Source organism: Aphanomyces invadans (assembly GCF_000520115.1).
Source record: "Aphanomyces invadans strain NJM9701 unplaced genomic scaffold supercont1.1, whole genome shotgun sequence".
Classification (NCBI taxonomy): Eukaryota; Oomycota; class Saprolegniomycetes; order Saprolegniales; family Verrucalvaceae; genus Aphanomyces; species Aphanomyces invadans.
The window spans coordinates 2,099,427-2,121,367 of NW_008580146.1; the positions used below are offsets into that span (position 1 = coordinate 2,099,427).

Below are 21,941 nucleotides of genomic sequence, written 5' to 3' on the forward strand. Positions count from 1 at the left end.
ACGGTCGACCATACCTGTGTAATGGCCGTTGTTCTTTCGTACAAAAGGTCGGACCTCTGGGGTATGTGTTACTTGCTTCTTTACTGAGGGGAGTCCACGGTCTTGCCTGGCACTGAGCGATGGACGGAGCGGGTTTTGCGGAAGGAGAGTGGAGGCGGCGGCGGGGTCTGGGGAGCCAGCGCAGAGCAATTCTTTCCGCAGGTGTAAGTTGCAAATTGGCCACTTCACAGCAAGAATGTATGCCTGTTTTTTCCCTGGTTTTACGAACTTACAAAAATAGAACACTAGAAAATGTCAAAATTTAGCAAAAACCACACGCTTTTTTCAGCATTTTCCAATGCATGCGTGTTTTTGCGACGCGTTTCGACCAGTCTCAACATCAAGTTCTGTACGGCAACGGACAAATATTGCTATCAGGAAGAATATATTAAAATACATATTTATCAATCTATCAATGTATCTCGTTTTTCGTCGAGAAGTCGTCGGGAGAACTGGGCGTTCGAGGTCACACCGCCCGCGTCGCGATGGCCTTCCTGTCGCGCTTCCCGTGGAACAGACTGGATATGACTTCCGACTAGCGATGGAATATAGGTCAAACGTTGGGGTACGAAGGGGACGTTGGTGGTGCATGCAGTCGTCTTTCGTACCTGCTGGCCAAGCGTTTGCACCTGAGCCTTGATCTGCGCCAGGTCGTCCTTGACGGACTGCCGCGTGTTCGTCGCATCTAAACATGCTGCTTTTCCTTGTGGGAACCACGACAGGTCCTCCTTCAACAACAACGTCTTCACGTAGGCTTCGGGTCCGCTGCATTCAATGACTTGTTTCGAGTTGAGGTGGACGAGGAAATACAAGTAGTGCCACCTACACCCGCATCATCTGAACGTCACGTGCATGCAGGTGCGCGGGTCGTACATGTTGTGCTCTTCGTCAATGTGCTTGTTGAATCCATTGGGCAGCCCTCGTTGAATGTAGTGCTGGTCAAACACCGCGCGCGCTTGGCCACACACAAAGCACTGGTTCATGCGGAGTTCGGCCCGCTCCGCGCTGTCCGTGCGGAGATCGCTGAACGTGTCGACCGTGATCCCAAAGATCATGTTGAGCATGATCACTGCAAACGCAAAGAACGCGACGTCGTACACGAAGCGGCTCCAGTAGTGCGCGCGGTCGTGGAACTTGGGCGGGTTGTGGAATCCATCGGACAGGATGTACCCGACGCCGCCAATGTGCGGGACGCCGCGGTGGACACACAGCGAAAAACAGTCGATGAGCGTCTGGCAGTACGGCGCGTGGTGTTCATCGTCCAAAGCGTCCGCCGGGAGGAGAAAGAAGAGAAGCATGGCAAAAAAGTAGATGCCACACATGCCCAGCAACGTCGTGAGCAGGAGGACGCGGCCCGGCTTGGTCACGGATGCCACGACGTTTTGCAGCGTCGGGCTCATCATGACAACGTCGAAGAGGTGCAGCACGTAGACGACGGGGTGCAGGTACAACCCACCGACTGAGATGGCAAAGTAGACGAAGTAGAATGCCGAGTACTTGTCGAGGACGAGGTCGTACAGGGCCGTAAAGACGAATGCGCCGTACCCGCTGCTCTTGTCCACGTACACGCGTGTGCTTTGAATGAATGGAAGCATGAGGAGCACCACTACACGACACCACGTCAGCCATGGCATCCAACGGAATCGACGCACCAGGAAGCCACCACGGGAGATCTGGCGCGGCTTGCATGAGCGTAAATTGGAGCAGGAGGACAAGGCAAATGAGCTTGCCAAACGTCCCGTACGACGCGTGCAGGTGGGCCCACCATACGCGGGACTGCTCCACGCGTGCTTCGACTTGCATCTTGATGTCGTCGAGGTCCAGGAGAGTGTCGAGCGAGCGCCGCGCGCGATGCTCTTTGTACTCGAGCATGGCTTGCTTGGTTCGGACGTTCCACCGGCTTCGAAACACGAGCGGGACGGATATCACCAAGATGAACATGAGCACGCAAAACGAAAAGAACACTTGGAGCGACCCCATAAACTGCTGTGCGTTGAGGAGGGGCACGGACTCCATGTTGTAGGCCGAGCGGGTGCCATCGCGTGCCACCGCCACGAGCTACGAAAGCACAAGTCAGGACGTACATCGTCGTGTGGAAGGTCTACTACCATGATGATGTTCATACTCATGGCCAAGAAGAAGCTCGCGGTTTTGAAATGCGGGATGTACGGGCGCACGAGATTGTACAGCATGAACGTGCTCAGGACCTCCATGTGCTGCATTTCCTGGTCGAACGCTGCCGTGGCCTTGACAAACTGCTTGAGTCGGTCGCTCGACTTGTAGTTGAGTTCATTGAGGAGCCGGTCTTTCTTTGGCCCGAGGCACGACAGCATGCGGCAATGCGATGGCAGGGCAAAGTAGACTGTTTCGAGCCCGACCGTGGCTCCCCACCAGATCTCGACCGAGTGGTGCATGGCCGCAAAGAAGGTGTGGGCTGTGTAATCCCGCATCACGCGCTGCCACGCGACTTTGGCGTCGTCAAATGCGTCCTCCGACACGTACTTGGCCCGCTTCACGACGGGTGGGACGGCGATCGACGCAAACGCAGCGCCAAAGACGACTTTGGCCAGCGTGAACAAGTGCACGCCTTCTTCGAGGAATCGTTCGTCCCATGTCAAGTCGTCCACATGTCGATCTTTCTCGGTGAGGAATTGCTCGTGGATTTCCTGCGTCATGAATATCAACGAACGGGCCATCCATAAAGAACGGGTGGCGACGTACCACGAGCCGCCGCTTGATTCCACCAAGTTCAAGGCCGCTGCGGAGCCTCGCGATGGCCGGTGACGTTGCAAACGACGCCATGCGCCCTTCCAGCGCACTCACCATGGCCTTGGCCGCGTGCGCCTTGAGGGATTTCTCGATGACGAGGTTGGCACCGTCGTCGGTGAGGGTGGTACGTTGCGCCGTCTGCGGCACACTCACGTGCACCTTGAGGGATTTCCGAAACAGTTCGACCATGGACGACGACTGAAGCAAGTACTCCTGGTTCATGCGGCACGGACCTTGCATGTACACACCCAAAAACGCCCAGCACTGCACCAGCGACGCGCCATCTTCCACACCCAAACTCGTCAACGTGAGCTCGTCCTTGACCAAGATCGACATGAACGCCACGACTGACGCCAACACGTTTACGTGCACCGTCGTCGACACCGGGCCACCCAGCGACCCTTGGTGCAGCATGACCGTCTGCATCGGTCGAAAGTGACCTTTGGCGCATTCCTACCACCGGAATCAAGTGGCGCAGGCCTCCACACTCGTACCGTGAGGAATTGGATCACGAGGTCAGCCGACACACCGTCGTCGCTGCCTCCCCCGCCGGCTAGTTCCTTGCTCACCAGTCGGATTGGCTGGCGAGTGGACAACGGCACCCCAGTCAAATCAGAGCCTCGCCGCCGAAACTCTGGCCGGACTTCCCCCATGAACTTGGTCAAACGTCGGGCTTCCTTGACGCGGTCGATTTCCCGGCGCAGAAGCGTGTCAACTTGAGTGAAAAATCTGCGATGGTGTCAGATCGAGAAGGCACCGGATGAAGCCTCTAACGCACTTGTTGTCTCGACGGGCGACGAGGCTCTCGATCACCAGCGCCTGGACGTTCGCGTTGCCGCCCACGAGGAGCTCCGACCCGAGACGAATCGCATACAGGACGACGTCGGCGTGACTGCTTGTTGCGATCAAATGCACCACCATTCGCGCGGCGCCGCAACTAGGACCGACACCATGACACCGTGCTCGATCCTGTGCACACGGACGGCACACTGGCACGGTTGGGGTCGTACCTGGCAAGGAACGTTTGCATCGTCGTGTGTTTGTCCATGGCTTCCTCGATCTCAACTTCCTCCATCGTTTTCTTCGCGTCGTCCGAGATGTGGTGCTTGGCGCAGAGTTCGTGCAGGATCTTGAGTGCATCGACGACGCACCCTGCGTACGTTGCCGTCGGGCACGAAATTGGTGGCGCGCGTACCTGACGTCGGGTTGGCTTCGATGAACTCGATGATTTTCGTGCAAAAGAGGCGCTGCGTCACGTTGGCGCTGTGGCTGTGCCGCTCAACATCAATCGCTGCCCATCGGTGGATGATGGCGTCGAATTCATGCGCGACCGCAGCTTGGATCGCGTCGTCGACGGCCAGTTCAAGCTTGAACTGGTCGAACTGACTCGCTTGGACGTGGAGGTTGCCGCCGCCGTCTCGCCGACCGACGTTTCCTCGGGGAGCGACGAATGGTGCAGGCTTGGCAGAGCTGCCCGTCGCATCGGACAGCCCAACCGCGACGCGGCAGTTGTGGCACATCTACTCACAAAATGGCGTCACAAGTGTACAACCATGCGAAAGGCGACCCTTGCCTTGGCGAGCGCCGGGTCGGTCGCCGATCGCTCGGACAATGCCACCAAGGCTGTGGCGAGCGCCGTTCGGATCGATGTAATGTGTCCATCCACGTGGATGTGGTGGGCAGCCGGGCGAAACACGCGCGCAAAGAAGCACGTTACGACGTCGACGAGGCCATAGTAAACGTACTCAGAGTACAAATCTTGGAATCGCGCGTCGTCGGGTCGGAAGAGGAAGCGACTGTTTTCGCTCGCGGCAAAGTCCGAGATGGTGTTGGAGCTTTGCATGAGGAGGCGCCACATCGGCGACTGGAGCGACGTGAGCTCGGCATACCCGTCCGCGTGGAGGAACACTAGCGTCAAGTACCGAGTTGCAACGTACTTGAGGCCCATGGGCATTTTGGCGTCGAGGAGGACGGTCAAGATCAAGTTGAGCGGAAATGTTTGCTGACACTTGACCTCGCATGGCACGTTTCGGCCGCGGCACGCAAGGCCCATCAAGACGAGCACCTTTTGGAAGTAGTGGAGGCGGTGTTGCTTGTCTGGTGGCGCGTGCACTGCTTCGACAAGCGCGCAATACCCTGGCGACTCGACAATCGCGTCCGACAGCACGTCCATGTTGGCATCGATTCCCGCTGCAAACGGCGGAATCGTGTGCGTGAATTGCGCATGCGTAAAAATGTCCAGCCATAGCCGTTGGTTGGCCACCGACGGCATCTCGTTCGGTGCAATGTACACCATCAAAAAGTCGAATATCTGGCAGATCACTTGGAAGGATGCCGCTTCCGTGGAGGGGCAGCCAGACAAGGAACCACACCCGCTGGCCGCGGATTCACACGGATGCAGGCGGCGGCAGTGGCTGTCCAAGATCTTGACAATGTTCCAAACGGCCTGCTCGGGCAGGTTCTTGCACAGCGCCGCGTTGTTCATGAGCACGGCAATGACGACGTCGCCCATGCCACAAATGTCATCTACATCCATCGCACCGTGAGCGGGGCACGGACTCTCGACACTGCTGGGCACCACGCGCCGTAGACAACTGGAATTCACGTACCAAACCGGGGCCATAGCGCTGGCAAGTGCTCGAAGATGTCGTGTTGACCAGCAGGATGGTTCTGCACGAGGCGAGTGAGGAACTCGCACACTGCAGCCTTGACCGCCACCAATTTCTCGGCGACGTTGGGTGCGTGCGCAGGCAGTTGGAGCAACGGTATCACATGCGTGTGCACGTGAAGGTGCAGGACAACGCGTTGCTTGTCGAGGTTGGGAAACTTGTGCTGCGTGGCCGAGACGGGGGCGACCATGCCCCAGAAACTCGACCGGCGCCGTCCCCCCACAGGCACCGACATCCCCCCCGAGACAGAGTCCACACAGCAGTCGGCCAACTTGACCAGCATCGCTTGCAGCGCTGTGAGGACAGCGCCCAAATCGTGCGCCATGGCGGGGCTCTGCGCCAGACTGACGTTGTATTTGAGCGTCGGCAGCATGACTGTGACCTCTTTGAACACGTGATAGCTGGGCGACGCCTTGAGACCGCCAACGATCGCGCGCGGCGGCGTGCTGAACACGAGAAGGCAATCCATGACGGCTTTCAGGACTTGTTCGCGGCGCGTGTTGGCTTGAATCATGAGGTGCATGGCGTCGTGGACAAGCACCTTATCGTCGTACATGATCAAGTCGACGCAGATAAAGTCCAGCGTTCCTTTGGACACGGTCAACAGGTCGACCGACGAGTCGGCGAGGACTTGGACGACGTTCGCGGTTCGCACGACGCCGTGCCGCTTCTTGTGGAGCGCCGCCGCCCACCTCGACGTCGGATGCAGATACACGTGCCGAAAAAACGCCATGACCCGCGCCACGTCGACGTCGCGCCACATCTCGTGCAGTGTGGACAAGATGTGGCAAATCTGCGACTTGGTCGCTGTCATGGCGTTGTTGAGCGGATTGCGGCGATACCGGTTGTCATCGTGGACGGCGCCGGTGTTGCGGCCGTCCAGGAGGCACAAGAGCAGCCCAACGAGCCGCGTCTGGTCGCCGACATCGGCGTAAAAGCCAAAGCGAAGAAGGTCGTGGAGAATGCGCAGCACTGCACGGAGAAACGCCGTGGACGCAACGGTCAAGTTCCGCACGGGGGTCGCGGAAAACGTCGCGACGATCGAAAAGAGCACGGCTTGCAGCACGGCAAACTTGTTGGGGTGGGGATACGAGAGGAAATCATCGTGGTTGGCAAGCCCGATCGCGACGGCGGGGTGGCCGGCGTCAAGGCCGAACGACGTGCATGTCTACGTATCGTCGAGTTAGCTCCGGCGCGGGTGGCGGACCACAAGTACCATCGCGGTTGCCTTGCGACGCACGATCTTTGGAATGTCTTCGTAGACGAAGACGCGACTCGTCGTCGCTACCGGTTCGTGCGGAAACACATCGACGTAGCAGTGGAGGACGAGAAGAGCAAACTCGGTGCGAATGCAGTGGGGAAGTCGGTCATTCGAGATAGCCGCCAGCAGCATCGAGTACCGGAATTGACGCTTGACCACCTACGACCACGTTGTTAGACGACCTGCCCATCCACACTTTCTCCCGTATCACCTGAATCGCAGACGCCGCCCCGTCGCGAACAAGCTCCACGAGCAGGTGGAGCTGCAGTCGAAAGTACTGCGCCAGGTCATGCAGACGACCAAAGTGTTCACGAGTGGACCGAGCCAAGGTAGCTTCCAAGTCCTGCCACACCACGGCCTTGCCGTCGTTGAACACGCGCGCGTACATGGTTTCAGGTTCCAGTGTCCACGTAACATGCTCCAGCAAGACCCATTTGGGGCCTCCTTCGTTCGAAGGGGCTGTCCTCGACGACTTGGCCGCCCCTGCACCGTCGTCGACACCCCCACTTGGCTCCATCACGCCTGTTCACGATTGCGTTATGACAGGCCAGACAAGACATCGGCGTGAGATCCATTCCTCGTACCGGCGGGCCGCGAACGCGGAGCTTCACCGGCAGCAGCAAGCGCCACCGGTGGTTTTGCAACATCTACATTTTTGTAACACAAAGTGACGACTCAGCTGCACTCCATGCGCTCACTCCTACCCAGTGTACGAGCCTTGGTGGGCTCAGCCGAACCGTGAGGCGCCGTCGATTCTGTCAAGGCTTTCAGTGCAAACACGTCGAAGATCGATGGCAGCGCAGTATCGGGGGCCACGTCCGTGTCGGCAAGCTCCTGCGGTGATAAGGATTGCCGATAGTGTGCGAAGTCGTCCGGAACGACTGCAGTGTCAACACACGGCAATCCTAGCGCTTCCGGTGTGTAGTACAGCCCCGTCGATCCTGGCTGCCATGAACGGCTACACGTCCACGAGATCACGACATTCTCCGGCCCCAGGTCCATCATTTCGTGGCCGGGGGGCCGCCACTGAATTCCTTTCGTTGCCATGCAGTGCGGGATCGTCAGTGCCATGGATTTCCTGCAGAGAAGACGCGAGTAAGCCCCAAGAGAATACCTTGGTGATGTGCCGTACACGGTGTTGGTGATGCGACGATCTGGAGCAGAGCACGGCGCCACTTCGATGACAAAGTGGTGCCGTGCCCGGGGAAATTCAGGGTTGACGCTGTACAGCGCTAGTGCGATCAACTACGAACGGGTGGTCAACGTCGCTGCAATGCAAACGTGACTACCTCTTGGTTCGTCGCGAGAGGATGACCATTGCACGAGCACGTTGTTGCCAAGAACTCAAGCATGCCCATGGCCCGCACGCCCTTATCGCCCAAGCGCTGGAACGCTGCGCCGACAAGTCGGGCGTCAACCCGGTTCTCAAGCAGCTCGGGGTGGTTATGAAACGCGCTGCAGTACACTCGCTTCGCCCCCGTCTCGGTCCCGATCGCATGCATAATTTCGTCCAAGTATGTTGTCGACGAGTTGGCGACGGACCGGTCCGATCTGGTTGTAATGTAGTGCTTGTTGGCCACGTTGTCATGTAGCAGGCCGACGAGGACAAGGTTGATGAGCTTGTGGATGCGATGGATCACGCGGTGCTGCGGGTGGGCTGCCAGCTTGGCCATGTCCAAGTGGTTCGCCGGGACAACACGCAGCATGTCAAACAGCGTGTCAATCAACTTGACTTGTCTCGCTTTGTGTTGTCGGTGCGCGTGAACGCTGTGGGCACGAACCAACGTGCCTTCGCTCGAGCCAAAGAACGCCAAGAGCAGATTCAGCGCCGTCAACGGCACTTTCATCGACTCGAAGCTGAGCCGGACGTTGCGGTCGAGGGCGTCCTGGAGGTTGTAGTGCGTGCGAAGGTGTGCCGTCACGCTCAGCAGCAAGTTTGTGTCGTACACGTCGTCGTCAGACACCTCGACGAGATGAAAAACATCCTAGACCTGTGTCAAAGCGAGCACATGTGATACGGCGCATACGTGGTCGCTCAGAGCGGTGGTTGCGACGATGCGTGTGCTGGCCGTCGGTTTCCCGCTCCGGTTGCTTTTTGGGAGGTTGGGGTCGTGTAGCCGGTACGTGCGCTGGTCGACAGTGCGCATCTTGGAAAGATCGTCAGCTTGGTGCGAATGGTCCATGGAGAATGGGTACCTCGATGCGATATACTACTCTGTTGTCGCCGCCGGACGGAGTCAGATGAAAGGCCGCCGCGTCGGCCTGCGACGCGCTCGACACCGCTCGGATCGAGAAGCTTTTGCCATCCGCGTCACGAATCTCATGATCCTCGGACGCCACCGCCAAGTACCGCCCTACAGGAGCGACAACCACGGTGCAGTCGTGCCGCTTCCCAGGATGTGGAGACGGTAGCGAGCATACCCGTGATGACGTGGCGGAAGCGAACGGGGACGGTCACGTCGACCAAGGCGCCGCCTTCCATGGAATTGTCTTGCCGCTCCAACACAAACATCGACTTGACGGTCATGTTGGAGTTGTCCGAGTATGCCGTGTCGGGCAAGATGTGGCGAAAGTAGGGAGGTTTCGGGTCGTTGGACTGTGCGATCGACGGTGATGCCGACAGCGTCACGAATGCCTTGCCTTCAACGTGGAATAGCCGGTAGATTTTGCCAACCTACCACCCCGCCGTGCTGAGCCACGACAGCCACACGATCCTGTGGGTACCAACCTGCAGCCCCATGCGCCGAGACAATTGTCTAGCATACGACACGACTTGCACATCTGAAGCTTTATGGTGGATGTTGATTTCTCGCTGGCCATGACTCAAGTGCACACACAAGGAATGGTTTTTGGACCGGGCGAGGCACACCTAGGTAGCGGCGACGACGTGAATGCGGCACAGATGAGTACTGATCACCGTCTCGTTGAAGGGAACTTGTTGACCGATGGCGCGGTGTCGAAAGCGCGGGACGAACGAGAACCAGCTCTTGGAGGACCCGTCGGCTTGGAGCGACACCTGTGTGGAAGGCCGCGCTCAGCCTCGTCTAATCATCATATTTCTTGTACCTTCATGCACGACTTGTCCATGCGGGCGAGTGCTTTCGAATGCGAGGTCAGAAACTTGCCTGACACGACGTGTTGGAGCTGCATCGGTTGACCAAACAGGATGGGTTGGCCGGCGCCGGCCGGGATGCGGGTGACGACGTTATCGTTAGACTCCGCTTCGACTTTTGCCTGCTGGGCAAGCAGCGCATGCTTTTCGGTACCAGCAATGGCGGTTGCATGACTGAGGGTCTTGTGCGCGTCGTACGACAACTTGGGCAGGATCTTGAACAAGCATCCCTCGACGTTTTAGTTCGTGGCGTCGGTCGAGTTGCAAGACACAGTCAGCTCTTCGTCCACAAAGCCGTCTGAGTGTATCGTTCCTTCGCCGTGGATGGAGAGGTAAATGATGTCTCCTTCGTACACAACATGCGGATCGCGCCGCACCGCCATCCTTCGAGGTGGTTGGGTCCAAGTGGTCTCCGAAACCGAAACTACGTCTAACGCCAGGATATCATGGAGATTGGTCGTCGTCTCCCATTACTGCTTCGAGAAGGAACTGATATTTGTATTTGGTTTTTATGTACCCATTTTGCTATGACGAATTTCTGAAAAATCTAAATACAATTAAAAAATATAGATTAATAAATCTTCCGCAGCGTGACCGTTCACACGACGACATGCTAGTATGGTTGTGCAATACGAGTCGGTTCGAAAGGACGCCCGCGCCGTTTCAAGATCGCCCACTCCGCCACCAGCTACAAATGGAGCGAGCCCAGCGGCGCCGAGAGCCCAATGCGCTCTACGAAGGAGACACAATCTACTTGAAGATTGACGGAGAAGGCAATGTTCACTCGGACGGGTTTGTAGACGAGCGCCTCGGGTGCATCAGCATGTCGACCCACGACGCGGCGCAGCAACTCGAGGGGTGCCTCTTCAAAGTCCTTCCCAAGCTAAGTTACGAAGCGCACAAAGCGCTGTTGCGCGTCAAGGCACAGTTCGCGGAAGGAAGCGACAAGTACATCCTCATGGCCCAGCAAGCCAAGGTTGAAAGCGACCTGAACGCGACCGTGTGTCGCCGCACCGACGAAGATGGCCAAGTCGTGTTGTACGGTCAAACGATTCAACTACAGCACGTGCAGTCGGGAAAGTTCCTCACATCGCGCGTGAAGACGCTAGCAGACGTTGACAAAACGTGCATGAAGGTGATGACCCATGTGCTACCATTCTACTTTACGCTCATGCGTTGTCGCGTAGCTCACGCTGCAAGCGGAGGGATCCACTAAGTGCTGGTTTACCTTCCTGCCGCGATACAAAACTCGGTCGGTCGGGAGCTCGGTCGAGTTTAACGACGCGGTACGGCATCTAGCCCCTCTCCGCATGAACCTCCAGGATAGGTGTGTCTGTCGCGAGCCAAGTACACGAAGCACTTTCTCCACTTGAGCCAGCGGTCGTTCCCCCGCGACGAGCTTATGCGGAAGGAAATAAACATGAACGCGAAAGAAACGATTGTGAAAGTGATCAAGTATGCCGCTGCCATGGCCGACGCGGGCCGGTCGCTTCATGTCGGTTCCAATGCACTCGACCTTTCTGCTCATCGGGCGTTCTATGTAGGCGGGCAAATTTTACCGCATCTTCCACTTGGAAGGGCAAGGCTACATCACGATGTCGGCAAACCCCCATGCAGCCACGAAGCCACCGTATCTGCGGCCCATCCGACCATCCACGACATTCAACGCCCCCGACAACTTTACACTCAAGTCGCTGTTTGTACTGGAAAAGGCGAACCCCCTCGAAGGGGGCTGTGTGACCGACTGGGATGATCGGTATCGATTGCGGCACTTGGCGACAGGTGCTTCGCGCTGCGTTGAAATACTTGCTGGTAACGCGAGTTGTTCTCGTCTGGTTCCGTAGGCAGGTATCTCGCGCTGGGCCCTCAGTACACGCCCGGCGACGCTTCCCAAGTGGCTTTGACGAGCGCGACGTCTGACCAAGCCACCGGTGACAGGGCTTGCTTTCGTTTAACCCCATCGTCGACCGGAGCAATGACAAATGCCGCGCAACTGGCATGCCGCATCGAGGTAATGCATGGTCTGCACGACTCACGATCCCTTCCATCCAATGCGGCACTCACGGGGGATCGATCAGAGCCGACATGACGATGGAGTCGTCTACCGCCTGCACAACCCGAGCAAACCAAAACCTGCCAAGAGCTCACATACAGCCCACCTCCTCACGAGTTTGATTCTCACCGCCACGACGCAGCAACTCGACCAGGTAGAAAGCATTGGGGCGGACAAGTCGTCGTCCGACAAAACTACGTCATGACGACGCATCGGTATAGGATTGCTTTCGGTTTGTTGCGGTGTCGGACGCAGAGACGCACGAAGCGTCGTTTCTCCGGAGCGCGATACACCACCTCCGGCGGTACGAAGTGGATTTGGCCATCGCATTGCGCGACAACATTCGCATTACGCACGAGCACATGCACGAGAAACTGATGGCACTCAAGCTCCTCGTGACATTCTTGATCACGCGGCAAGATGCGGGGGAGAGCGGCAGGGACAACGGCCCCGGCGATGACACGACGAACATCCCGAACGACGACCCAGTCTATTTTGAAGGAACGCCTGTGACGACCCGCCAGGACAAAGCACGCGAAATCAAACTGATCGACGTGTTGTACCAAGTCTTACGAGGCATCCGCCACCACAGCGTGACGCTGCCAACGCTCGCGGCCGACCCCAAGTACAAGGTCCTCCACCGCATCCACCGCCTCTCGAACAAGGCGCTTGTGTGCGCTGTCCAAGACAACATTGTCAACAAAAACTACATTGCTACGCGGTCCGCTGCACAGTACTTTGGCCGCGAGGACGCTCCGGCTGACGCCGGCGACTTGACCATGGCACGCTCCACGGCACCGCAGGACACCATGACCTACATGGACGAAACCCTCGACAACATTGGATCGGAAACCGGTTCCAAATCGGTGTACCGGAGCCTCTTTCTCAACAACCGCGACCTCCTCGAACGCAAGGTCGATCTGGCGCTGATCAAGTCGAGCTGCCGCAGCATCCACGCCAAAGGCGTCAAAGCATCGGGGATCCTCCAGTTTCTCTCCACGATATGCTCGCATCATGGCCACAACATACCGAGAAACCAAGAGGTAAGATCGCCAACTTCTCGTCGGTGTGCAGCACGGGGAACGATCGTTCATGTCGTAGCTCATCGTGCGAGCGCTGTACAGCTTGAACGACGACCCAGACATGCACGACACGCGGAGCAACATCTTGATCGAGTCGTGCGAGTGTCCGACGCCTGTCCGCGCCGTGCCTGCCATCATGTACGGCAAGAAGCACGCCGAACCACTCGACCTAACTTTGGCTGGACAACTTGTTGTAGCAAGGACTTTGTGCTGGCAGCCCCTAGCGGGTCGAGCAGTTTTTCCCACGACGGTCATCCCATGGGCTATTCGATGCTAAACAAGGGCATGGTGAACGTCGCGATTAGCTGGAGGAGCTGTGCCAACTGGTTCATGGGCGCCCCTGGGCTCTACTTCGAAGCAGACGAGCTCCAACTTGCCCCGATTGTCGATGCCGTCGTATCCGACGACTTGATTCAATACGACAAGCACCTGTGTCACGAGCCCCAGCCTCGGGAGTGGGTTCTCCTCGAGCACGTGACGTGGGCCCTTCAGCCCAAGGACATGTTTCCCCTTGTCTTTAACAACAAACCGTGGGCAGACCAGTACCACATGATCTCCAAGGACCCCGAGAAGGTCGAAATGTTTGAGCGACTCAAAGTGCTGGCCAACTACTACAAGCTCCAGCTCGGACTGTTTGCCGAGCTCCTGCGTGGGGGCTGCATCTCGGCCATCGAGGTCCTTTGTCCCCGCGGCCGTGACGCGTCCGAACTGACCCATTGTGTGTTGCAGGTCTTGAGCAAACAATTTAGCTACAACATGCTCTTGAGTGCGATATCGAACCAAAACCTGCCGTACACGATTCGCACATCGTTTGCGACCATCTTGCAATTGTGTTGGCTCAACCGGTTCCCCCATGAGCCTATGCTCGTCCCCAAGACTGTGTACGCGTTCGACGACGTCACGGCCGTGGAAAAGCAGGCGCATCCTGTATGCCCATCCCCCCCGTTGTCGCGTTAATCGTTTTTGCATGCACAATCGTAGTTGCTCGCCCACTTTCATCTGAAAGCAGGCCATCCTGCCCTCACCTCGGACGACGAGTTCATTTCGTACCCGTTTGCCGACAAGTTTGCGTTCATCCAAGGTACGCGAGTGTTGACGGAGATGGCGACGACTGACGGACGGCCTCTGTGGCATGCGTAGGAGTTATCCACGAAATCATCACGCGGATGGCGTTTGAAAAGAGCATCCTGTGCACCGTGGACGCCAATGTGTTGCTACAGTCACTGCTGGAGATCGTCATGTGGCTTGTCCGGTGCGGGTTCTATGCCGACCTGGATTCGCACACGCGGCTCGCGGGGCCACTCATTCGCCTCCTCGACGGCCGCAATACAGTCGTCTTGGCCGACAATCCGGCGCTCCTCCAGGACACGACGGCTCGGTACCGCTGCAACAAGCTCCACAACGCCGTCACCAAGTGCAAGCTCCAGATTTGCCAAATCCTGGGTCACATTACCGTCATTTGGCGCGACTTTGAGCTCTGGAGCATCGTATCCAACTTCAAATTTAGCAATTCTGTCGTCGACGTGCTCGTGCTCGAGTCGGGCGAGCTTGGGAAGGTGGGAATCACCCACTTTAACAACTTGTTTGCCAAGTCGCCGTTGGATATGCGGGCCGTGACCAAGGCGCCACTCGAGACGATTTGTATGGACTTGATCATGTACGACGACGACGCGCTGGTTCACGAGGCGCTGGCCCTTCTCCTGCAGCTCAACACGCGTCGTGAGCAAGTCCTCAACTGCCTCATGCGGTGCATCCTCGTGCGGAATGCCGTGCCCAACGTTGCCATCGCTGCCAACACCAAGACGAGTTCGCAAGTGCTGAAAGAGCTCGAATATCTCGTCCCCCTGTTCAAGCATTACATTCAAGCGTTCGAGTCGCCGCTGTTGTGCGAACATTTGTGCGATGCAAATCAAGTTCGCCTGGGGTACTTTGGCGTTGGCCGGCTCCTTGTAGACATCCTCGTCAAACTTGAAGAGTGCTGCGCCGATCGCGTCCACTACGACGACTCGCTCCAACCCAACATGGAGAAGCAAGCGATTCTCCTCGAACTCCTGTTGCACGAGCACGCAATGAAGCTCATTCGGATGAAAGGCGTCGATCCCAAGTACGCGCCGCAGTTGCAAGCGGTCAAGGACGAGTGCTGCGCATTCTTCAAGGCGCTGATGACCAAAAACCCCGCGAGTCAAAAGGCCATGTTCAACTTCCTCCCCGAGCTCATCGACTGCTTTGGTACGTCCAACCTGCCGCCGCCGTTCTCACGACGCCGTTGCGGTCTCACTCACCCCGGACCCGTTTCTCGTGGCTAGACGACGTGGAAGGAATGGGCGATGTGCTGATAGCGATGTTTGTCGACAACCGAAGCCTGTGCTTGTGTGTGCCAGACCAAGCGATATGGGCGTTCATGAAGTTGCTCAACAACCACGTGACCGACTTGCGAGACCCCGATCGTTCCAAGCATCGGTCGGCCGGGTCCGCGAACGCGATCGCGACGATTATGGAGTTTTTCAAGCGGTACATCATTCCCGACGAAGCGCCCGTCAAGGCGAACCAGGTGCACTTGTTTTCAATCTTCACAAGCCCGCAATTCGACTCGCTCCTGCTTCCGTTTGGTCAAGGCATTACCCCCGAGATGGAGGTCGGGTCGGAAGCGCTTCGAACGACGGCGGGGTACACTGCTCTCTTGCACGTCATCGAGTCCCCCGACCAAGCCGGTCTCCTTGCGTATGTGGAAAAGGTTGTTCGGTTGCATGGCGATCGAGCCATCACGTTGTTGTTGTGTAGCTCCTGGAAGCGTTCAGCGTCATGTGCTACGGCAAGAACTTCAAGACCGAGGTCGAGTGCCAACAACTGTACCCGCTCAACTTGATCTTGACCATCCTTCTCGACGACGTGATGCCGCTCAGCTTGCGCATCGTGGCGTGCAAGTTTTTGTCCGAAGTGTTCTTCGACACCGACCTCGACGTGGACCCGCAGCTCGCCGTCATGCCGTCCGTTTGGGACGTCCTGCTCCACTGTTCCAAAGAGCTCGCGACGTTCAATGCGCTCTCGTATGAAAAGCACGCGTCGCCAGGCCTCGTGTCGGCTCAAGGCGTCGTTCATGACGCGTCCTTTTTGCTCTTGCAAGACTACATCTTCCACGGCGTGTTGTGCGTTGTCACGTCGTTTTTCCGCGCCGTGTTCGACCCGACGGCGGCCGACTTGGGCGAGTCCGCCATGCATGTCTACGACGCCCTCAAGGCCGACATCAAGTCGCTGAAGAAGCGAGCCAAGCTCGAGTGGCGCCACGCAGAGGTACGGGTCGATCGAAGCAACCCATGTCATGGTGGGATGTGTGCAGATTTGCAACTACTGCGCGTTGGCCCTCGGCGTCGAACTCGCCGCCGAGCCGAGTTTGACAATTGTTTCTCCGCCGGAAACCAAGCCTCCGATGCCTAGCCGACGCAGCCGGTCGCCGCTCCAACGAGTCAAGTCGCGTGATCTTCGCATCGGCGCGCTGCAGCGCCCGGCGCCGCGGTTGGTCGTCACGTCGTCGGACGCGTTGATTCCAGCGCAAAAGTTCGACGAGTTCAAGTACGCGATGGTCGCAAGTGCCGACATTGCTGCGAGTGTCCTCAAGGAGTTCCATGACTTGGTCCAAGCGATTGAAGGCGTCGAAGCGTTGACGAGCAAGACGCCGGGGGGCGAAGCAAATCCGCTCGACGGCCGGGCCAACACGATCACGCCCACGTTGTTTTGCAGCCGCGTCGTCAAGTTCATCCAAGATAACCCGACGTCAAGTACGAAGCCGGTGGCGCATCCTGGCCGGTCTCACATGGCGGTGTAGGCTGCGTCGTGTATGCGATGGAGGCGCTGCTGCAGCTCATTTCGACAAAGCACTTGTCCGAAGATGCAAAGAAGAAGCTGCAGACAGTCGAAATCGAAGAAGCCCGCGTGACGTATCAAGATACGCAGTCGTTCATGGCAGGGTGGGGCGTCCGACCGGCAACATGGCGACTGATGCTGGAATGCATGGATAGATGCGGCGCGGCCAAACTCGTCCTCAACTTGATTGCAGGCGGGTCCAAGTCGACGTTGATGCTCAAGGCGATCGAGTTTGGCATCGAGATGCTGAATGGGGGCAACTTGGCCGTCCAGACGATCTTTTACAACTCGATGAAGGACGGAGACGAGCGGTACGTGCAAATTCACGTCAGTCGATCTCATCCTGTCGGTCCCAGCTTGTTTCTGCAAATCGATCAAATCCTCCAACACGCGATCGAGCAGGTCAAGGAGACCCGTCGTAGCTTCAAGTACATCAAAGAGTCGCGGAAAAACCGAGGTCCTGTCAGCGCCGTGGTTGCGCCGGTGGATGCCGCGTCGACCGCCGACGACCTGGGGGTCGACTCGGCCACGTCCGTCGTATCTGGCGACATCCTCGTCAAGTTTCTGGCGGTACGTCCTCGCTTGGGGAGACCGACATGAACGACGTTGCGGCGTTGGGCTCTAGCTTTTGATCAAAGGCCACTACTTGAACATGCAGCTCGTGATGCTCGACCAAAGCTACGTCGGCAATGCTAACAGCGTCAACATCCTCCAGACCGTGACGGCGTACTTGGCTATTCTAGTCAAGGACGAGCTCCAGCTCCAAAACATGACAGCGACCGACTGCGCGTCGCTGAACCAGTGCTGGGAATTCCTCGTCGAGACGATGCAAGGACCTTGCAGCCCGAACCAAGAGTTCCTCATGGGGTCTGTGATGGTCGAGATCTTCCGAAAGACCATCAAAGCCCAGATCAACGTGCGACCGCCGGAAGACGACGACGCGAGTGACGAGTTGCCGTCGGCGGACTTGGTCAAGTCGCTCAAGTCGAACGCGGTCAAAGCCATGGTGAGTCTACTCGAGGGCCGCACCAACGACCAAGTACAAGTTCGCCTCCGCAGCACGTTGGAAATGAAAGCAATCAAGAACCGACTCGTGGTACGTGCGTCTGGCGGCATGGCTGCGGTCGTGACCACCGATGATGCAGGAAATCCACGAGCAATTCCAAGCCGAGAAGGAGCAGCACAAGAGCGACGTGACGTGGGACGAACGGTTCCTCCAGGAAGGTGTGGCCCTCTTCACCCTTGCCACGAGCGTGTTCCCGCCAAAGAGCGCCGCCGGGGACGAAAGCTTTGCCCCGGTCGCAAAAACGCCGGCGGACCCGACGACAAAACCTCCAAAGCGCGGCGACTTTGCCAGTGAATCCGCCTACCGCAGTGCCCGCGACATGTGGAAGCGCGACGCCACCTACGCCAAGGTGTATGCGTTTTTCGACGCCATGCACTGCTCGATCGAGCTGTGGTGGGGCGTCGGCGAGCCGCGCTTGGACAAGGTGTATTTTCCAAAAGCATCGCATTGCCGCATGCTGCGGTACCTCAAGGCCAAGAAAAATCGGCTCCTCAACGACCTCGACTACAAATCGACCGAGCGGCTCAAGCAGTTTACGAGCGCTGCGTCCGGCTTCAACGAAGAGATGCAGCACATCGAGAACTTGAGCAACTTTTTCCTGTACAACATGGTGCGGCCGTACATCCCGCATTTCAAAAACATTAGTTTCCTCCTGGCCATCTTCATGAACTTGATCATGGTAAGCCACACAGTCCGTCGACGTCTCGCGATCACGTTGGCCTTGACGACGGTGTTGATGTAGCTCGTGTCCATGCGCCACGAGGAAGAGAGCCTCGAATTCTTCATCCATCCATCGAGCCTCCAAGAGCCCATGATGTATTTCGGCGTGGCGCAGATCTGCCTCTCGACGCTCGTGCTCGTACGAGCCCAACACGTCGTTCTTCGTCGCTGACATCGACGTCGTAGGTATTTATGGTCGTGATCAGCGGCCCGCTCATCTTTCGCGCACGGCTCAACGCGATGCTCAAGAATTCCATGGACACGTACAAGCTCAAGAAGACGTACATGAAGCAGGACAACAGCGAGTTCGACATCAAGGCTGCGATCCAAACGATCGACCTCAAGAACGCCATGCAGCTCGAAAACATGACGGGGCAGGTCAAAAACGGCGTCAAGTGGGGAAAAAAATCGATCGTTCAGCTGGCCAAGAATAGCGTGCACTTTGTTCGATCGTACCTCCCGTTCATGAAGATGATCTTCCTCATGTACCTGCTGCAGTTCACGCTGCTCCAGGCGTTCCCAGACTTCCCCAACTGGGTCCCGTGTACGTACTCCGTCGTGGCATGCTCGTGGACAACCCGCTTGGAACTCATGGGCATTCGCTGTCTCCAACGTAGTCCTCGTTCTCTTCCTCCCGTTTGTGCGCAACACTCGCGAGTACTTGGAAAAGAGCAGCTCGTGGGTCGGCCTCCTCTACACGTTCGTGTACGACGTCATCTTTGACAAGATCACTGCGTTCTACTCGGTGTACCTCGTCACGGCGTTCTGCGCCACGATGGTTCACCCGATCTTCTACGGCTACCATCTCCTCGACCTCGTCATCATGAGTCCGTCGCTGCAAAACGTTGTCCGCGCCGTCACCAAGCCTGGCCGCGCCCTCGCGCTCACGTGCCTCCTCGGCCTGTTTGTCATATACTTTTACACGATGCTGCTCTTCTTCTTCAACCCGAACGACTCGACGGACGATGACACGCACATCGAGTACTGCTCGACCCTCATGGACTGCTTCCTCACGGTCGTCCACCGCGGGCTCATTTCGGGCGGCGGCATCGGCGACTACCTCACCTCCGGCTTGAACCACCCCCCCAACATCAACGTCCGCACCGAGTACTGGCTGCGTATTCTGTACGACCTGTCGTTCTTTGTGCTCGTGATTGTGCTGCTGCTCAACATTATCTTTGGCATCACGATCGATACCTTTGGCGACCTGCGTACCGAAACCAACGAGCGAGAGGACTTGAAGCGGAACCAGTGCTTTGTCTGTGGCTTGCCCCGCGACGTGTTTGACAACCATTACATGCAGCTCGGCATCTCGAACGGGTTTGAAAAGCACATCACAGAGGACCACAACATGTACGTGCCCACGACTGCCCCGTCGCGTCATGCGCATCGTAGGTGGAACTACTTGTACTTTATCGTGCACTTGCAGTCGCTGTCGCTGATTGAGTGCACGGGACCGGAAGCGTACGTCAAATGCTTGCTCGAGAAAGACGACGTGTCATGGTTCCCGCAATCCATGGCCAAGTGCTTGGCCAAGTCGAACGAGCAGTCCACCGAGCACGACCTGCTAGAAATCAAGGGCCAGCTCAAAGCCCTCTCGTCCCAGGTACCTTTGCAGACGCCGCCGATGTGGCGATGCGTCGACTGTTCCCGGGCAATCAAGTCTCATCCACGAGTGGTGGCAACTCGTAGATGGAGCAAGTGTCGTCGATGGTGCTGGATCCGTAGCCTTGTTGACGCCATCGGTTGCATGTGTGTAGAACGCGGCGATTGCCTCCGTGCGCCATTCGAGTCGATCAGCGTTGTCTAGTGTGCAAAATGTTGATGGCCGAGAGAGATATATTACGGAGCCGCGACTGCCGCTTTTTCCGCCACGAGTTGATCAATGTATGCTTGCATGGCATAGAACTGGTCGGCTTGAGCGGCGAGGATGTCGAGGAGCTCGTTCTTCTCGGTCTCGAGTCGCTCGGCCATTTGTTTGTACTGCAGCATCAGTTGCTTCGTGTGGTCCATGGAAGTCGTCGAGGGTGCCAGCGAATGCGGTGTCGTGGAAAGCGAGGCATCCTCTACATACTTCGGCTCTAGCACATCGGGGCGGGACGAGGAAGGTCGAGTGGGAGACGGTTGAGCCGGCTTGGATGGCGACAGCGGTAGGGAATGCAGTGTGGGTTTGCTCTCAAGTTGATGCTTTGGCGACGATGGAGGATTAGTTTGCGCCGGCGCGACAGGACAAACGACCGGCGACGAGGGCGCAGACCATTCCGTCGTGGCTTGCATTGAGGGAGATGGAGTGTTTACATCAAGTGGGTTGAGCTGCATCACACTAAACGCTGCTTGAACGTGTTCAGATGCGTGGCGGACAGGGGAAGGTGGAGGAGATGTCTTGGCCAAGTGAGTGGTGGTGGGGCGAGGTGGGGACCCAAACAAGTCGGCGGCCGAAGGCGGACACTCGAGGGACGAGTCCGTTGGTGGAGCTGGTACATTTACTTCGTGCGCGAGAGGCGTGTGCACAGCGTCGAAGGACGAAAGACCTACGCCAAACAATTCACCTGCGTCAGATATCCCTGATGCCGTGTTGTAGTGAAAGGCCGGGGTTGGGTGATGTTCACTGGAGGTGGCGCCGTCTTGTGGCGCATACGAGGCGGACAAGAAGTCGTCGGCTTGGTCGCTGGAACCAAACAAGTCCGAGGCAGAAGACAGGATAGCAGTTTGGTCCGCGAAGAAGGAATGTGATGCGGAAGACGACGACGACGAAAGCGGGGCTCGGACATCATGGACGTCTTGCGAAAAGAACGAGTTGGCCTCTGGGGGGAAAGCAGGAGGGGATGCTTGACGTGTGTGGTCGCGCAAGTGATGACCTCCCGACGGGTGATACGGCGTACTGGACTGAGATATGAACGTGGCTTGGTGGTGGTAGCCGGATTGGTCAAAGACCGAATTCGTCGACGACGCAAATTGTTGCTGCGATGGCGGAGGCTGTTGAGAGAATTGCGCCGCGAAAGGTCCATTCTCTTGCTGCCGAGCATACCCAACGCCGCGACTTCCAGAGCGCGGACCAGACAACGGGTACTGGGGATGTACGTGCTGTTGCCCAGAGCCTATCGAGTCCAAGTCCAACGTTTCGTACTGGTCGTCATTCGTCGGTAGCGACGGAGGCGGAGATCCATAGTTCCCGGAGTTGTTATAATGCACACGAGGGTACGGCGCTGCGCCGTCGCTCGACCGCGGGGGTTGCTGGCTGCCGGACGCGTCATATGCCACGAATGACTGCAGGAGACGGTTCATGGCTTTTCTGCCGCGGTGTGAAAA

General features: G+C 57.5%; 3 protein-coding genes across 5 annotated transcripts; 1 reads left to right on the plus strand and 2 right to left on the minus strand.

Moving 5' to 3' along the window:
* Nucleotides 1–407: 407 nt before the first annotated feature.
* Nucleotides 408–10,258, minus strand: H310_00660 (hypothetical protein). The gene is made up of 24 exons (XM_008863523.1): nucleotides 9,805–10,258; nucleotides 9,656–9,754; nucleotides 9,467–9,607; nucleotides 9,160–9,412; nucleotides 8,935–9,092; nucleotides 8,766–8,885; nucleotides 8,028–8,723; nucleotides 7,871–7,983; nucleotides 7,443–7,816; nucleotides 7,323–7,385; nucleotides 6,950–7,260; nucleotides 6,694–6,897; nucleotides 5,418–6,645; nucleotides 4,382–5,334; nucleotides 4,004–4,328; nucleotides 3,819–3,960; nucleotides 3,587–3,745; nucleotides 3,303–3,537; nucleotides 2,761–3,261; nucleotides 2,148–2,705; nucleotides 1,692–2,097; nucleotides 913–1,645; nucleotides 648–861; nucleotides 408–574 (listed from the first exon to the last, which is right to left on the minus strand). Exons 1-24 carry the CDS (start codon nucleotides 9,886–9,888, stop codon nucleotides 506–508), a joined length of 8,139 nt encoding a protein of 2,712 aa, XP_008861745.1. The 5' UTR covers nucleotides 9,889–10,258; the 3' UTR covers nucleotides 408–505.
* Nucleotides 10,259–10,482: 224 nt separating this feature from the next.
* Nucleotides 10,483–21,939, plus strand: H310_00661 (hypothetical protein). Of its 3 annotated transcripts, XM_008863524.1 has the most exons (25): nucleotides 10,483–10,985; nucleotides 11,038–11,136; nucleotides 11,178–11,345; nucleotides 11,395–11,632; nucleotides 11,695–11,861; nucleotides 11,929–12,057; nucleotides 12,125–12,946; nucleotides 13,005–13,123; nucleotides 13,183–13,660; nucleotides 13,715–13,912; nucleotides 13,967–14,066; nucleotides 14,126–15,214; nucleotides 15,292–15,719; nucleotides 15,767–16,276; nucleotides 16,323–16,761; nucleotides 16,809–16,950; nucleotides 17,002–17,157; nucleotides 17,203–17,416; nucleotides 17,472–17,942; nucleotides 17,992–18,591; nucleotides 18,655–18,771; nucleotides 18,819–19,176; nucleotides 19,250–19,985; nucleotides 20,028–20,238; nucleotides 20,325–21,939. In XM_008863524.1, exons 1-25 carry the CDS (start codon nucleotides 10,545–10,547, stop codon nucleotides 20,358–20,360), a joined length of 8,466 nt encoding a protein of 2,821 aa, XP_008861746.1. In that variant the 5' UTR covers nucleotides 10,483–10,544; the 3' UTR covers nucleotides 20,361–21,939. The 3 variants fall into 3 exon arrangements, with proteins under 3 accessions (XP_008861746.1, XP_008861747.1, XP_008861748.1); XM_008863525.1 differs by having other exon boundaries at nucleotides 18,819–19,985; XM_008863526.1 differs by lacking the exons at nucleotides 18,819–19,176; nucleotides 19,250–19,985; nucleotides 20,028–20,238; nucleotides 20,325–21,939 and having other exon boundaries at nucleotides 18,655–18,818.
* On the minus strand, nucleotides 20,150–21,933 carry H310_00662 (hypothetical protein). Its single transcript, XM_008863527.1, has one exon. It carries the CDS (start codon nucleotides 21,915–21,917, stop codon nucleotides 20,475–20,477), a length of 1,443 nt encoding a protein of 480 aa, XP_008861749.1. The 5' UTR covers nucleotides 21,918–21,933; the 3' UTR covers nucleotides 20,150–20,474.
* Nucleotides 21,940–21,941: the final 2 nt, after the last annotated feature.

What these genes read in the sequence shown, in the direction of transcription:
- H310_00660 (XM_008863523.1), bottom strand. Translation starts at nt 9,888, where the DNA reads ATGCAGCTCCAACACGTCGTGTCAGGCAAGTTTCTGACCTCGCATTCG. An exon ending in GAGTAGTATATCGCATCGAG is followed by an intron (nt 8,886 to 8,934) that starts GTACCCATTCTC and finishes GATCTTTCCAAG; the next exon opens with ATGCGCACTGTCGACCAGCG. An exon ending in CGTCGCATCACCAACACCGT is followed by an intron (nt 7,817 to 7,870) that starts GTACGGCACATC and finishes TCTTCTCTGCAG; the next exon opens with GAAATCCATGGCACTGACGA.
- H310_00661 (XM_008863524.1), top strand. Translation starts at nt 10,545, where the DNA reads ATGGAGCGAGCCCAGCGGCGCCGAGAGCCCAATGCGCTCTACGAAGGA. An exon ending in CGACGCAGCAACTCGACCAG is followed by an intron (nt 12,058 to 12,124) that starts GTAGAAAGCATT and finishes GCATCGGTATAG; the next exon opens with GATTGCTTTCGGTTTGTTGC. An exon ending in CGCGCCGTGCCTGCCATCAT is followed by an intron (nt 13,124 to 13,182) that starts GTACGGCAAGAA and finishes AACTTGTTGTAG; the next exon opens with CAAGGACTTTGTGCTGGCAG.
- H310_00662 (XM_008863527.1), bottom strand. Translation starts at nt 21,917, where the DNA reads ATGAACCGTCTCCTGCAGTCATTCGTGGCATATGACGCGTCCGGCAGC.